Source organism: Oncorhynchus masou, chromosome 6 (genome assembly GCF_036934945.1).
Source record: "Oncorhynchus masou masou isolate Uvic2021 chromosome 6, UVic_Omas_1.1, whole genome shotgun sequence".
NCBI classification, from domain to species: Eukaryota; Metazoa; Chordata; class Actinopteri; order Salmoniformes; family Salmonidae; genus Oncorhynchus; species Oncorhynchus masou.
Window position 1 is genome coordinate 7558026 of NC_088217.1, and position 16984 is coordinate 7575009.

The following is a 16984-nucleotide window of genomic DNA, read 5'->3' on the forward strand; positions in this document are numbered from 1 at the left end:
GATTGATGTTTACAGTAGTGTTGGGGAGAGTGATGTTTACTGTAGTGTCTGGCAGAGTGATGTTTACTGTAGTGTTGGGCAGAGTGATTTTTACTGTAGTGTTGGGATTTGTGATGTTTACTGTAGTGTTGAGCAGAATTATGTTTACTGTAGTTTTTGGGCAGATTGATGTTTACAGTAGTGTTGGGGAGAGTGATGTTTACTGTAGTGTCTGGCAGAGTGATGTTTACTGTAGTGTTGGGCAGAGTGATGTTTACTGTAGTGTTGGGATTTGTGATGTTTACTGTAGTGTTGAGCAGAATTATGTTTACTGTAGTTTTTGGGCAGAGGGATGTTTACTGTAGTGTCAGGCAGAGTGATGTTTACTGTAGTGTCGGGAGGTGTGATGTTTACTGTAGTGTTGAGCAGAGTGATGTTTACTGTAGTGGTGAGCAGAGTGATGTTTACTGTAGTGTCGGGAGGTGTGATGTTTACTGTAGTGTTTTATCAGAGTGATGTTTACTGTAGTGGTGAGCAGAGTGATATTTACTGTAGTGTCAGGCAGAGTGATGTTTACTGTAGTGTTTGGAGGTGTGATGTTTACTGTAGTGTTGAGCAGAGTGATGTTTACTGTAGTGTCCGGCAGAGTGATGTTTACAGTAGTGTTGGGCAGAGTGATGTTTACAGTAGTGTTTGGCAGAGTGATGCTTACTGTAGTGTTTGGCAGAGTGATGTTTACAGTAGTGTCAGACAGAGTGATGTTTACTGTAGTGTTGGGAGGTGTGATGTTTACTGTAGTGTTGAGCAGAATTATGTTTACTGTAGTTTTTGGGCAGAGGGATGTTTACTGTAGTGTCAGGCAGAGTGATGTTTACTGTAGTGTCGGGAGGTGTGATGTTTACTGTAGTGTTGAGCAGAGTGATGTTTACTGTAGTGGTGAGCAGAGTGATGTTTACTGTAGTGTCGGGCAGAGAAATGTTTACTGTAGTGTCAGGCAGAGTGATGTTTACTGTAGTGTCAGGCAGATCGATGTTTACTGAAGTGTCAGGCAGAGTAATGTTTACTGTAGTGTCAGGCAGAGTGATGTTTACTGTAGTGTCAGGCAGATTGATGTTTACAGTAGTGTTGGGGAGAGTGATGTTTACTGTAGTGTCTGGCAGAGTGATGTTTACTGTAGTGTTGGGCAGAGTGATTTTTACTGTAGTGTTGGGATTTGTGATGTTTACTGTAGTGTTGAGCAGAATTATGTTTACTGTAGTTTTTGGGCAGAGGGATGTTTACTGTAGTGTCAGGCAGAGTGATGTTTACTGTAGTGTCGGGAGGTGTGATGTTTACTGTAGTGTTGAGCAGAGTGATGTTTACTGTAGTGGTGAGCAGAGTGATGTTTACTGTAGTGTCGGGAGGTGTGATGTTTACTGTAGTGTTTTATCAGAGTGATGTTTACTGTAGTGGTGAGCAGAGTGATGTTTACTGTAGTGTCAGGCAGAGTGATGTTTACTGTAGTGTTTGGAGGTGTGATGTTTACTGTAGTGTTGAGCAGAGTGATGTTTACTGTAGTGTCTGGCAGAGTAATTTTTACTGTGGTGTCAGGCAGAGTGATGTTTACTGTGGTGTTAGGCAGAGTGATGTTTACTGTAGTGTCGGGCAGAGTGATGTTTACTGTAGTGTCAGGCAGATTGATGTTTACTGTAGTGTCAGGCAGAGTGACGTTTACAGTCGTGTCAGGCAGCGTGATGTTTACTGTAGTGTCAGGCAGAGTGATGTTTACTGTAGTGTCAGGCAGAGTGATGTTTACTGTTGTGTCAGGCAGAGTGATGTTTACTGTAGTGTCGGGAGGTGTGATGTTTACTGTAGTTTTGAGCAGAGTGATGTTTACTGTAGTGTCGGGCAGAGTGATTTTTACTGTGGTGTCAGGCAGAGTGATGTTTACTGTGGTGTCAGGCAGAGTGATGTTTACTGTAGTGTCTGGCAGAGTGATGTTTACTGTAGTGTCAGGCAGATTGATGTTTACAGTAGTGTTGGGGAGAGTGATGTTTACTGTAGTGTCTGGCAGAGTGATGTTTACTGTAGTGTTGGGATTTGTGATGTTTACTGTAGTGTTGAGCAGAATTATGTTTACTGTAGTTTTTGGGCAGAGGGATGTTTACTGTAGTGTCAGGCAGAGTGATGTTTACTGTAGTGTCGGGAGGTGTGATGTTTACTGTAGTGTTGAGCAGAGTGATGTTTACTGTAGTGGTGAGCAGAGTGATGTTTACTGTAGTGTCGGGAGGTGTGATGTTTACTGTAGTGTTTTATCAGAGTGATGTTTACTGTAGTGGTGAGCAGAGTGATGTTTACTATAGTGTTAGGCAGAGTGATGTTTACAGTAGTGGTGAGCAGAGTGATGTTTACTGAAGTGTCAGGCAGAGTGATGTTTACTGTAGTGTCAGGCAGAGTGATGTTTACTGTAGTGTCAGGCAGATTGATGTTTACAGTAGTGGTGAGCAGAGTGATGTTTACTGAAGTGTCAGGCAGAGTGATGTTTACTGTAGTGTCAGGCAGAGTGATGTTTGCTGTAGTGTCAGGCAGATTGATGTTTACAGTAGTGTTGGGGAGAGTGATGTTTACTGTAGTGTCTGGCAGAGTGATGTTTACTGTAGTGTTGGGCAGAGTGATTTTTACTGTAGTGTTGGGATTTGTGATGTTTACTGTAGTGTTGAGCAGAATTATGTTTACTGTAGTTTTTGGGCAGATTGATGTTTACAGTAGTGTTGGGGAGAGTGATGTTTACTGTAGTGTCTGGCAGAGTGATGTTTACTGTAGTGTTGGGCAGAGTGATGTTTACTGTAGTGTTGGGATTTGTGATGTTTACTGTAGTGTTGAGCAGAATTATGTTTACTGTAGTTTTTGGGCAGAGGGATGTTTACTGTAGTGTCAGGCAGAGTGATGTTTACTGTAGTGTCGGGAGGTGTGATGTTTACTGTAGTGTTGAGCAGAGTGATGTTTACTGTAGTGGTGAGCAGAGTGATGTTTACTGTAGTGTCGGGAGGTGTGATGTTTACTGTAGTGTTTTATCAGAGTGATGTTTACTGTAGTGGTGAGCAGAGTGATATTTACTGTAGTGTCAGGCAGAGTGATGTTTACTGTAGTGTTTGGAGGTGTGATGTTTACTGTAGTGTTGAGCAGAGTGATGTTTACTGTAGTGTCCGGCAGAGTGATGTTTACAGTAGTGTTGGGCAGAGTGATGTTTACAGTAGTGTTTGGCAGAGTGATGCTTACTGTAGTGTTTGGCAGAGTGATGTTTACAGTAGTGTCAGACAGAGTGATGTTTACTGTAGTGTTGGGAGGTGTGATGTTTACTGTAGTGTTGAGCAGAATTATGTTTACTGTAGTTTTTGGGCAGAGGGATGTTTACTGTAGTGTCAGGCAGAGTGATGTTTACTGTAGTGTCGGGAGGTGTGATGTTTACTGTAGTGTTGAGCAGAGTGATGTTTACTGTAGTGGTGAGCAGAGTGATGTTTACTGTAGTGTCGGGCAGAGAAATGTTTACTGTAGTGTCAGGCAGAGTGATGTTTACTGTAGTGTCAGGCAGATCGATGTTTACTGAAGTGTCAGGCAGAGTAATGTTTACTGTAGTGTCAGGCAGAGTGATGTTTACTGTAGTGTCAGGCAGATTGATGTTTACAGTAGTGTTGGGGAGAGTGATGTTTACTGTAGTGTCTGGCAGAGTGATGTTTACTGTAGTGTTGGGCAGAGTGATTTTTACTGTAGTGTTGGGATTTGTGATGTTTACTGTAGTGTTGAGCAGAATTATGTTTACTGTAGTTTTTGGGCAGAGGGATGTTTACTGTAGTGTCAGGCAGAGTGATGTTTACTGTAGTGTCGGGAGGTGTGATGTTTACTGTAGTGTTGAGCAGAGTGATGTTTACTGTAGTGGTGAGCAGAGTGATGTTTACTGTAGTGTCGGGAGGTGTGATGTTTACTGTAGTGTTTTATCAGAGTGATGTTTACTGTAGTGGTGAGCAGAGTGATGTTTACTGTAGTGTCAGGCAGAGTGATGTTTACTGTAGTGTTTGGAGGTGTGATGTTTACTGTAGTGTTGAGCAGAGTGATGTTTACTGTAGTGTCTGGCAGAGTAATTTTTACTGTGGTGTCAGGCAGAGTGATGTTTACTGTGGTGTTAGGCAGAGTGATGTTTACTGTAGTGTCGGGCAGAGTGATGTTTACTGTAGTGTCAGGCAGATTGATGTTTACTGTAGTGTCAGGCAGAGTGACGTTTACAGTCGTGTCAGGCAGCGTGATGTTTACTGTAGTGTCAGGCAGAGTGATGTTTACTGTAGTGTCAGGCAGAGTGATGTTTACTGTTGTGTCAGGCAGAGTGATGTTTACTGTAGTGTCGGGAGGTGTGATGTTTACTGTAGTTTTGAGCAGAGTGATGTTTACTGTAGTGTCGGGCAGAGTGATTTTTACTGTGGTGTCAGGCAGAGTGATGTTTACTGTGGTGTCAGGCAGAGTGATGTTTACTGTAGTGTCTGGCAGAGTGATGTTTACTGTAGTGTCAGGCAGATTGATGTTTACAGTAGTGTTGGGGAGAGTGATGTTTACTGTAGTGTCTGGCAGAGTGATGTTTACTGTAGTGTTGGGATTTGTGATGTTTACTGTAGTGTTGAGCAGAATTATGTTTACTGTAGTTTTTGGGCAGAGGGATGTTTACTGTAGTGTCAGGCAGAGTGATGTTTACTGTAGTGTCGGGAGGTGTGATGTTTACTGTAGTGTTGAGCAGAGTGATGTTTACTGTAGTGGTGAGCAGAGTGATGTTTACTGTAGTGTCGGGAGGTGTGATGTTTACTGTAGTGTTTTATCAGAGTGATGTTTACTGTAGTGGTGAGCAGAGTGATGTTTACTGTAGTGTCAGGCAGAGTGATGTTTACAGTAGTGGTGAGCAGAGTGATGTTTACTGAAGTGTCAGGCAGAGTGATGTTTACTGTAGTGTCTGGCAGAGTGATGTTTACTGTAGTGTTGGGATTTGTGATGTTTACTGTAATGTTGAGCAGAATTATGTTTACTGTAGTTTTTGGGCAGAGGGATGTTTACTGTAGTGTCAGGCAGAGTGATGTTTACTGTAGTGTCGGGAGGTGTGATGTTTACTGTAGTGTTGAGCAGAGTGATGTTTACTGTAGTGGTGAGCAGAGTGATGTTTACTGTAGTGTCGGGAGGTGTGATGTTTACTGTAGTGTTTTATCAGAGTGATGTTTACTGTAGTGGTGAGCAGAGTGATGTTTACTGTAGTGTCAGGCAGAGTGATGTTTACAGTAGTGGTGAGCAGAGTGATGTTTACTGAAGTGTCAGGCAGAGTGATGTTTACTGTAGTGTCAGGCAGAGTGATGTTTACTGTAGTGTCAGGCAGAGTGATGTTTACTGTAGTGTCAGGCAGAGTGATGTTTACTGTAGTGTCAGGCAGAGTGATGTTTACTGTAGTGTCAGGCAGAGTGATGTTTACTGTAGTGTCAGGCAGAGTGATGTTTACTGTAGTGTCAGGCAGAGTGATGTTTACTGTAGTGTCAGGCAGAGTGATGTTTACTGTAGTGTTGGGCAGAGTGATGTTTACTGTAGTGTCAGGCAGAGTGATGTTTACTGTAGTGTCAGGCAGAGTGATGTTTACTGTAGTGTCAGGCAGAGTGATGTTTACTGTAGTGTCAGGCAGAGTGATGTTTACTGTAGTGTTGGGCAGAGTGATGTTTACTGTAGTGTTGGGCAGAGTGATGTTTACTGTAGTGTCAGGCAGAGTGATATTTACTGTAGTGTCAGGCAGAGTGATGTTTACTGTAGTGTTTGGCATAGGGATGTTTACTGTAGTGTTGGGCAGAGTGATGTTTACTGTAGTGTCAGGCAGAGTGATGTTTACTGTAGTGTCAGGCAGAGTGATGTTTACTGTAGTGTTGGGCAGAGTGATGTTTACTGTAGTGTTGGGCAGAGTGATGTTTACTGTAGTGTCAGGCAGAGTGATGTTTACAGTAGTGTTGGGCAGAGTGATGTTTACTGTAGTGTCAGGCAGAGTGATGTTTACAGTAGTGTTTGGCAGAGTGATGTTTACTGTAGTGTGGGGCAGAGTGATGTTTACAGTCGTGTCAGGCAGAGTGATGTTTACAGTAGTGTTGGGCAGAGTGATGTTTACTGTAGTGTCAGGCAGCGTGATGTTTACTGTAGTCTCAGGCAGAGTGATGTTTACTGTAGTGTCAGGCAGCGTGATGTTTACTGTAGTGTTGAGCAGAATTATGTTTACTGTACTGTTGGGCAGAGTGATGTTTACTGTACTGTTGGGCAGAGTGATGTTTACTGTACTGTTGGGCAGAGTGATGTTTACTGTAGTGTCAGGCAGAGTGATGTTTACTGTAGTGTCAGGCAGAGTGATGTTTACTGTAGTGTTGAGCAGAGTGATGTTTACTGTAGTGTCAGGCATAGTGATGTTTACTGTATTGACAGGCAGAGTGTCACATACTGTAGTCTCTGGCAGAGTGATGTTTACTGTAGTGTCAGGCAGAGTGCCACATACTGTAGTGTCAGGCAGAGTGATGTTTACAGTCGTGTCAGGCAGAGTGATGTTTACAGTAGTGTTGGGCAGAGTGATGTTTACTGTAGTGTCAGGCAGCGTGATGTTTACTGTAGTCTCAGGCAGAGTGATGTTTACTGTAGTGTCAGGCAGCGTGATGTTTACTGTAGTGTTGAGCAGAGTGATGTTTACTGTAGTGTCAGGCATAGTGATGTTTACTGTATTGACAGGCAGAGTGTCACATACTGTAGTCTCTGGCAGAGTGATGTTTACTGTAGTGTCAGGCAGAGTGCCACATACTGTAGTGTCAGGCAGAGTGATGTTTACTGTAGTGTGGGGCAGAGTGATGTTTACTGTAGTGTCAGGCAGAGTGTCACATACTGTAGTGTCAGGCAGAGTGATGTTTACTGTAGTGTCAGGCAGAGTGCCACATACTGTAGTGTCAGGCAGAGTGATGTTTACTGTAGTGTCAGGCAGAGTGATGTTTACTGTAGTGTCAGGCAGAGTGTCACATACTGTAGTCTCTGGCAGAGTGATGTTTACTGTAGTGTCAGGCAGAGTGCCACATACTGTAGTGTCAGGCAGAGTGATGTTTACTGTAGTGTGGGGCAGAGTGATGTTTACTGTAGTGTCAGGCAGAGTGTCACATACTGTAGTCTCTGGCAGAGTGATGTTTACTGTAGTGTCAGGCAGAGTGCCACATACTGTAGTGTCAGGCAGAGTGATGTTTACTGTAGTGTTGGGCAGAGTGATGTTTACTGTAGTGTCAGGCAGAGTGCCACATACTGTAGTGTCAGGCAGAGTGATGTTTACTGTAGTGTTGGGCAGAGTGATGTTTACTGTAGTGTTGGGCAGAGTGATGTTTACTGTAGTGTCAGGCAGAGTGCCACATACTGTAGTGTCAGGCAGAGTGATGTTTACTGTAGTGTCAGGCAGAGTTATGTTTACTGTAGTGTCAGGCAGAGTTATGTTTACTGTAGTGTCAGGCATACTGACATTTACTGTAATGTCTGGCAATCCCACAGTATCATATTGATGCAGAGAATCTTTTAAAATGTATGCCTAACAACAACCAATGATTGCAATGTTACAAACCATACACCTCTATCCACAACGATGACTTTCTGTTGAACATTTTACCAGAACACATGTACTTGAAGGACAGTGCAGCTGCTAAGGATGGTAACAGAATGATGCAACCAAAAAGTACAAACCCTCATTATGTTATCAAACTATGCATCTGATTTATACTTCAAGAATGTAAAAACATTATTTGGAAATTGTTAGAATTGGTACGTGTTTGTGGAGTTGCATGTTTGTTTGTTTTTTTAACTTTGAAATCATTGTTTGTTTTTTTGACATACATTATAAAGTGAAAAATCGGAGTCTCGGGATTACGTGGTTCATGTGGAACTGCTCTTATGTGTGTCCATTATTTTCTATCGTTTATAATATTTGAAAGACCATCTTGTACAATGGATTATGGACAGATTATTTCCAAGATTATTCTCTATATCTCATACTTGTTAAGGCCATTATACATGAAACTACATTGTATTACGAGCAGTTGTAATAATACTCGAACCACATCTTCAAAGACATCTTTCCATCCAACCAAGAACTTAACAACAACGCATGGGTAATACATGTATTTTCTAATAATGGATTCTGTGATTTATGTATAGCATGTGTGTGTGTGTGTGTGTGTGTGTGTGTGTGTGTGTGTGTGTGTGTGTGTGTGTGTGTGTGTGTGTGTGTGTGTGTGTGTGTGTGTGTGTGTGTGTGTGTGTGAGTGTGCGTGCGTGCGTGCGTGCGTGCGTTTATGAGACGTATCTCTCTTTTTCCGTGTATTTCTGTGTGTGCGTGCTTGCATGCAAAATATAGCAAACATGCATGATTGCACGGTCGGGAATAGCTTGCATAAAGCTGCAACAGAATTAGGTAACCTCCTACGCTCAATGAACACTGTATGGTACATCATTTTCCCTGGTTGCGTACACAAGCGTAACCATTAGGGATTCCTGATATCGATTTGTATTATCCATTTCTCGCAATCAAAGCCCCCTCCCTCTCTCTAATATAATATTTACAACAAATTAATTTTAACAATGATATTGTTGTCATAGACATACAGTTGATATATTAGTGTGCTGGGATACACATAAAAGCCCATCCTGTGATTTAAGCTGAAAAATAAAATGTGTGTTGCAGCTTTGGGCATTAAGTAATTTTACAAACGCATACTTGATTTTTCCGTGTAGAGAAAGAGAGAGGGTGAGCGAGAGAGAGAGAGCGAGAGAGAGAGAGCGAGAGAGAGAGAGAGAGAGAGAGAGAGGGAGAAGGCGCCATTCCCTCCGTAGCGCTCAGGGGGAGATACTTGTATGTCTCCTCTCCATCCTCTCCTTCCATGTGAGGGATTTCTCAGGGATCAACAAAGGAAGAAAGACTACTTTCATCAGAGAGAAGCCGCTGCAAACGGGAGTCTCGGAGAAGTTCGTTGTTTGCGTGAAGAGGAGTATGTCACAGACACCAGCTGAACATGTTCAGAACGCAATTCCGTTATCATCATGCGCCTCAAGATGTGTGCTCCTGTGATGGACTGCTTGTGAAATAAACGTCAACTTTTCGGAGTTCTATATCTTGAAGATTTCCCGAGTTGTCAGTTTGTTTTAAAACAATTTATTAGCGTTTAGATATTCGTTGTGGAAAGTAGCCTATGACATCAGCGCCTGTTGGGAGTTCAGTGGTGATTCACGTTTTAAACCGTGGCATATCAACATCACGTATTCGTGCGTATTTAATGCGTGTGTAAATACATTTAATGAGTTATGATTAGTATCCATTACATTTTTCTCTCTACAAAGTATTAGTCGGTTAGTGTTCTTTATTGAATATCGGCCCACTGTCTTCAAACCTGGAATGGGTGTCCGAGCAACAAGCGATTGTGTGAACCGTACACTGCTATTGGGAAGTCGTGCGCACATTTAGGAGGAGTAACGCATTGGCAAACCCGTCGGTAGCCTATAGCGGAATAATATGCGCACCTTTCTCACCTGCGCATGTTCTTCTTACAAATAAGCACACATTAACTTACTTTGGACGATGCCTCACCTTTATTTCATTGAAGTATTGTAAAAAAAAAAGTGCCTCGGCGCGTCCGGTCTTTTTTCTAAATCGAAGTCGGAGGAGGCATAAGGGGAAAGAGCGAGAGAGACCATGGCCAAGCTAAGGAATGGTGGTGTGGTTCTAGAACTGAAGAAACCCTACTTTACGTGGCAAGTATTATGTGTGATGAAAGCTCTATTTGACCTTACGGCATCGCAGGAAATTTACGCACCGCATTCCATAAGAATGGAGGGAGACCTGACCCTTGGCGGCCTCTTCCCTGTGCACGCCCGGGGGATCCCAGGGGAGCCGTGTGGGGATATCAAGAAAGAGAACGGGATCCATCGTCTCGAAGCTATGATGTATGCCTTGGACCAAATCAACAGTGATGACGATCTTCTTCCCAATGTCACCCTAGGCGCCCGGGTGCTCGATACGTGTTCGAGGGACACCTATGCTCTGGAGAAGTCTCTGACTTTTGTGCAGGCACTCATACAAAAAGACACGTCGGATGTGAGGTGTACTAACGGTGAACCACCAGTGTTCGTCAAGCCAGAAAAAGTTGTGGGAGTGATAGGAGCTTCAGCGAGTTCTGTATCGATCATGGTGGCGAACATATTACGTCTGTTTCAGGTAAGAAAAGCTTATTAACACGGTATAGTTGCTGTCTATATTATTCAGTTATTAGTGACACAAACACACCGAGTGAATGATATCTTCTCATAACTATTTCAGATTCCATTAATGGCCTTAATTTACACCCGAGATACATAGAAATGTTTAGAAATCGATTTCAGCCCAATGATGCTGGTATGTGTCCTATCCCCCAAGTGTTTGATGCATTTGTGATGCCGTTGTGTGCTTGAAAGGCTACAGTGTATCACAGCCTGTAAAGTTGTATAATGCTAGTACGCATATACGTTTTTATTTCATCTTGTGAGACACCAAGTTCAGGTTTAAAGACTCAGCTCAGTTCTTAAAATGGGTATCTGTACTGCGAGATACCCGGCTACAGTAAAAGCGGTTGAACTTCAATAGCATTGCATGGTGCTGAAATGACTACTTCCTGTATCACTATATACGACACCGCACTGCTTCAGTAGTGCATGGTTTTGAAAGAACAGCTTCGTACTGCGACCGCACCGCTCTACTGCTCTCGCATTCAGGCCTCGTTCAGTAGTAGGGCACAGCGTTGTGGAACGTTCATAGAGCTTGGTGCTGAAAGGACAGCTCCATGCCGCCACCGCACTGCAATTCGCTCACTGCTCTCGCATTCTGGCCTTGTTCAGTAGGGCACAACAGTATGTATTCACATCACGGAATACACCCCCAATATCCCTGCCAATAACTACCTTCAGAGTTCTGGGCCTATTCAACTCTGAACCGCAGTAGTAGGGCAACTGTAGTCAGGGCCTACCTGCAGCCAATCGCCGTTGTGGTCATAGCAACCGCAAATGTCATATTACTGCAGATCAATTGGGTTTTCCCACCTTCTTATTATATTAGCAGCCAATGGTTATCTCTGATCGATTAGGGCACACAATTTGTCCCAGATTTACACACACAGGACTGGACATAGGAATACAGACATGGAAATATTGTTAACATTTTAACAGGAAATCATTATTTGTCAGCCAGCATATCCATATGGGCATTTCACACAGGCCTATAGGGTTTACAATAGATATGGGGACATTAAAACTGTAATGGGAAATGATCAGATGTCTGCCAGTATATCCCCATGGATCATAGGTTTCGGTTGGAGATATGTGCAGAGAATATCACTTTAATTATTGCTTGTCTGATAGAAAAGGTATCCACACAGCTGTTCTCTACCTAGCTAATGTATTTAAATGTCCCAGTTGGCAGTCCAAACCTGCACCAGAACACAAACCCATTACACCACTAGTATCCATGCGCTGTGCTTACAGCATTGTGTCTCGGTTGAGGCTCTGTGGGTGTGTCTCAGATGAGACTCTGTGGGTGTGTCTCAGATGAGGCTCTGTGGGTGTGTCTCAGATGAGGCTCTGTGGGTGTGTCTCAGATGAGACTCTGTGGGTGTGTCTCAGATGAGGCTCTGTGGGTGTGTCTCAGATTAGACTCTGTGGGTGTGTCTCAGATTAGACTCTGTGGGTGTGTCTCAGATTAGACTCTGTGGGTGTGTCTCAGATGAAGCTCTGTGGGTGTGTCTCAGATGAGGCTCTGTGGGTGTGTCTCAGATAACGCTCTGTGGGTGTGTCTCAGATGAGGCTCTGTGGGTGTGTGTCTCAGATGAGGCTCTGTGGGTGTGTGTCTCAGATGAGGCTCTGTGGGTGTGTGTCTCAGATGAGGCTCTGTGGGTGTGTGTCTCAGATGAGGCTCTGTGGGTGTGTGTCTCAGATGAGGCTCTGTGGGTGTGTCTCAGATGAGACTCTGTGGGTGTGTCTCAGATGAGGCTATGTGGGTGTGTCTTAGATGAGGCTCTGTGGGTGTGTGTCTCAGATGAGGCTCTGTGGGTATGTCTTAGATGAGGCTCTGGGTGTGTGTCTCAGATGAGACTGTGGGTGTGTCTCAGATGAGGCTATGTGGGTGTGTCTCAGATGAGACTCTGTGGGTGTGTCTCAGATGAGGCTCTGTGGGTGTGTCTTAGATGAGGCTCTGTGGGTGTGTCTCAGATGAGGCTCTGTGGGTGTGTCTCAGATGAGACTCTGTGGGTGTGTCTCAGATGAGGCTCTGTGGTTGTGTCTTAGATGAGGCTCTGTGGGTGTGTCTCAGATGAGGCTCTGTGGGTGTGTCTTAAATGAGGCTCTGTGGGTGTGTCTTAGATGAGGCTCTGTGGGTGTGTCTCAGATGAGGCTATGTGGGTGTGTCTTAGATGAGGCTCTGTGGGTGTGTCTCAGATGAGGCTCTGTGGGTGTGTCTTAGATGAGGCTCTGTGGGTGTGTCTCAGATGAGGCTCTGTGGGTGTGTCTTAGATGAGGCTCTGTGGGTGTGTGTCTCAGATGAGGCTCTGTGGGTGTGTCTCAGATGAGGCTCTGTGGGTGTGTCTTAGATGAGGCTCTGTGGGTGTGTCTCAGATGAGGCTCTGTGGGTGTGTCTTAGATGAGGCTCTGTGGGTGTGTGTCTCAGATGAGGCTCTGTGGGTGTGTGTCTCAGATGAGGCTCTGTGGGTGTGTGTCTCAGATGAGGCTCTGTGGGTGTGTCTTAGATGAGGCTCTGTGGGTGTGTCTTAGATGAGGCTCTGTGGGTGTGTCTTAGATGAGGCTCTGTGGGTGTGTCTTAGATGAGGCTCTGTGGGTGTGTCTTAGATGAGGCTCTGTGGGTGTGTCTTAAATGAGGCTCTGGGTGTGTGTCTCAGATGAGACTCTGTGGGTTTGTCTCATATGAGGCTGTGGATGTGTCTCAGATGAGGCTCTGTGGGTGTGTCTCAGATGAGGCTCTGTGTGTGTGTCTCAGATGAGGCTCTGTGGGTGTGTCTTAGATGAGACTCTGTGGGTGTGTCTCAGATGAGGCTCTGTGGGTGTGTGTCTCAGATGAGGCTCTGTGGGTGTGTCTTAGATGAGACTCCGTGGGTGTGTCTCAGATGAGGCTCTGTGGGTGTGTCTTAGATGAGGCTCTGTGAGTGTGTCTTAGATGAGACTCTGTGGGTGTATCTCAGATGACGCTGTGTGGGTGTGTGTCTCAGATGAGGCTGTGTGGGTGTGTCTTAGATGAGGCTCTGTGGGTGTGTCTTAGATGAGGCTCTGTGGGTGTGTCTCAGATGAGGCTCTGTGGGTGTGTGCCTCAGATTGAGGCTCTCTGGGTGTTTCTCAGATGAAGCTCTGTGGGTGTGTCTTAGATGAGGCTCTGTGGGTGTGTGTCTCAGATGACGCTCTGTGGGTGTGTCTTAGATGATGCTCTCTGGGTGTGTGTCTCAGATAACGCTCTGTGGGTGTTTCTCAGATGAGGCTCTGTGGGTGTTTCTCAGATGAGGCTCTGTGGGTGTGTCTCAGATGAGGCTCTGTGGGTGTGTCTTAGATGAGGCTCTGTGGGTGTGTGTCTCAGATGAGGCTCTGTGGGTGTGTGTCTCAGATGAGGCTCTGTGGGTGTGTCTTAGATGAGGCTCTGTGGGTGTGTCTTAGTTGAGGCTATGTGGGTGTGTCTTAGATGAGGCTCTGTGGGTGTGTCTCAGATGAGACTCTGTGTGTGTGTCTCAGATGAGGCTCTGTGGGTGTGTCTTAGATGAGGCTCTGTGGGTGTGTGTCTCAGATGACACTCTGTGGGTGTGCCTCAGATGAGGCTCTCTGGGTGTTTCTCAGATGAGGCTCTGTGGGTGTGTCTTAGATGAGGCTCTGTGGGTGTGTGTCTCAGATGACGCTCTGTGGGTGTGTCTTAGATGAGGCTCTGTGGGTGTGTCTTAGATGAGGCTCTGTGCGTGTGTCTTAGATGAGGCTCTGTGCGTGTGTCTTAGATGATGCTCTGTGGGTGTGTCTTAGATGAGGCTCTGGGTGTGTGTCTCAGATGAGACTCTGTGGGTTTGTCTCAGATGAGGCTCTGTGGATGTGTCTCAGATGAGGCTCTGTGGGTGTGTCTTAGTTGAGGCTATGTGGGTGTGTCTTAGATGAGGCTCTGTGGGTGTGTCTCAGATGAGACTCTGTGTGTGTGTCTCAGATGAGGCTCTGTGGGTGTGTCTTAGATGAGGCTCTGTGGGTGTGTCTTAGATGAGGCTCTGTGGGTGTGTGTCTCAGATGACACTCTGTGGGTGTGCCTCAGATGAGGCTCTCTGGGTGTTTCTCAGATGAGGCTCTGTGGGTGTGTCTTAGATGAGGCTCTGTGGGTGTGTGTCTCAGATGACGCTCTGTGGGTGTGTCTTAGATGAGGCTCTCTGGGTGTGTGTCTCAGATAACGCTCTGTGGGTGTTTCTCAGATGAGGCTCTGTGGGTGTTTCTTAGATGAGGCTCTGTGGGTGTGTCTTAGATGAGGCTCTGTGGGTGTGTCTCAGATCAGGCTCTGTGGGTGTGTCTTAGATGAGGCTCTGTGGGTGTGTCTTAGATGAGGCTTTGTGGGTGTGTCTCAGATGAGGCTCTGTGGGTGTGTCTCAGATGAGGCTCTGTGGGTGTGTCTCAGATGAGGCTCTGTGGGTGTGTCTTAGATGAGGCTCTGTGGGTGTGTCTTAGATGAGGCTCTGTGGGTGTGTCTTAGATGAGGCTCTGTGGGTGTGTCTTAGATGAGGCTCTGTGGGTGTGTCTTAGATGAGGCTCTGTGGGTGTGTCTTAGATGAGGCTCTGTGGGTGTGTCTCAGATCAGGCTCTGTGGGTGTGTCTTAGATGAGGCTCTGTGGGTGTGTCTTAGATGAGGCTCTGTGGGTGTGTCTCAGATCAGGCTCTGTGGGTGTGTCTTAGATGAGGCTCTGTGGGTGTGTCTTAGATGACAGCCGCGTCAGGTCAAAAGTAAGGCACTATATAGTGAATGCGGTAATCTTAGGGACTCACACACTACTCTGTCAACAGAATGCTAAGAGCCCATGGATTACAAATCATGGTCAATTATTACCAGCCCAAAATATAACTAACTTTGTCTATTTCCCATTTATATTCTCTAAATTAGTCAAAGCCTTACATGTATGCTATGGAACACTCCAGAATATCCCTGTCCCGTGGAATAGTGGTTTATATCCTGTAATATCCCTGTCTTGTGGAATAGTGGTTTATATCCCTGTGGATGAGGCATAGTGGGTGTATCCTATAATATCCCTGTGGATTAGGAATAGTGTTTTTTGGAAAACAAACCATACCATACTAAGACTAGTAGCTTGGGGTTTGCTGTCTGGGGTTAGACAAATAGTAACTGCACATTTAAAGGTCCCAAACTGTGAAAATCATGTTTTCCATAAAATTGATTGATATTTGGATGATACCAATTCATAGTAAGTTGACTCATGTCAAAAAAAATGACTGTAACTGGGTTCTGCCGAGTGGCGCAGAGGACTAGAAGCGTCACTACAAACCCCGGTTCGATTCCAGGCTTTATCACAAATGGGCCAGCGTCGTCCGGGTTAACTCCATGTTGTCCTGGTTAACTCCATGTTGTTCCGGTTAACTCCATGTTGTCCCGGTTAACTCCATGTTGTCCGTGTTAACTCCATGTTGTCCCAGTTAACTCCACGTTGTCCCGGTTAACTCCATGTTGTCCCGGTTAACTCCATGTTGTCCCGGTTAACTCCATGTTGTCCGTGTTAACTCCATGTTGTCCCGGTTAACTCCATGTTGTCCCGGTTAACTCCATGTTGTCCCGGTTAACTCCATGTTGTCCGTGTTAACTCCATGTTGTCCCGGTTAACTCCATGTTGTCCCGGTTAACTCCATGTCTTCCCGGTTAACTCCATGTTGTCCCGGTTAACTCCATGTTGTCCCGGTTAACTCCATGTTGTCCGGGTTAACTCCATGTTGTCCCGGTTAACTCCATGTTGTCCCGGTTAACTCCATGTTGTTCCGGTTAACTCCATGTTGTCCCGGTTTACTCCATGTTGTTCCGGTTAACTCCATGTTGTTCCGGTTAACTCCATGTTGTCCGTGTTAACTCCATGTTGTCCCAGTTAACTCCATGTTGTCCCGGTTAACTCCATGTTGTCTGGGTTAACTCCATGTTGTCCCAGTTAACTCCATGTTGTCTGGGTTAACTCCATGTTGTCCGTGTTAACTCCATGTTGTCCGTGTTAACTCCATGTTGTCCGGGTTAACTCCATGTTGGTCCGGTTAACTCCATGTTGTCCCGGTTAACTCCATGTTGTCTGGGTTAACTCCATGTTGTCCGTGTTAACTCCATGTTGTCTGGGTTAACTCCATGTTGTCCGGGTTAACTCCATGTTGTCCCGGTTAACTCCATGTTGTCCCGGTTAACTCCATGTTGTCCCGGTTAACTCCATGTTGTCCGTGTTATCTCCATGTTGTCCGTGTTAACTCCATGTTGTCCGTGTTAACTCCATGTTGTCCGTGTTAACTCCATGTTGTCCGTGTTAACTCCATGTTGTCCCGGTTAACTCCATGTTGTCCGGGTTAACTCCATGTTGTCCGGGTTAACTCCATGTTGTCCGGGTTAACTCCATGTTGTCCGTGTTAACTCCATGTTGTCCGGGTTAACTCCATGTTGTCCCGGTTAACTCCGTGTTGTCCCGGTTAACTCCATTTTGTCCCGGTTAACTCCATGTTGTCCCGGTCATCTCCATGTTGTCCCGGTTTACTTGGCTCATCGTGATCTAGAGACTCCTTGTGGCAGGCTGGGCGCCTGGAGGCTGATCTTGGTCATCAATTGAATAGTGTTTCCTCAGACACATTGGTGCGAAATGTGTTCCATGTTAAGCAGACAGGTGTTAAGAAGCGCGCGTAGGCGGTTCATGTTTCGGGAAGACACATT

At 45.3% G+C, this 16984-nt stretch overlaps 1 protein-coding gene across 2 annotated transcripts in view; it reads left to right on the forward strand.

The window, feature by feature from the left end:
- The first annotated feature begins 8876 nt into the window (after positions 1–8876).
- The window catches only part of grm7 (glutamate metabotropic receptor 7), a 443553-nt gene continuing 435445 nt past the window's right edge, over positions 8877–16984 (forward strand). For both annotated transcript variants that reach the window (XM_064967486.1, XM_064967487.1), the window contains exon 1: positions 8877–10246. In XM_064967486.1, the coding sequence (XP_064823558.1) occupies positions 9725–10246 (522 nt within the window). In that variant the 5' untranslated portion in view covers positions 8877–9724. The remainder of the gene's footprint in view (positions 10247–16984) is intronic.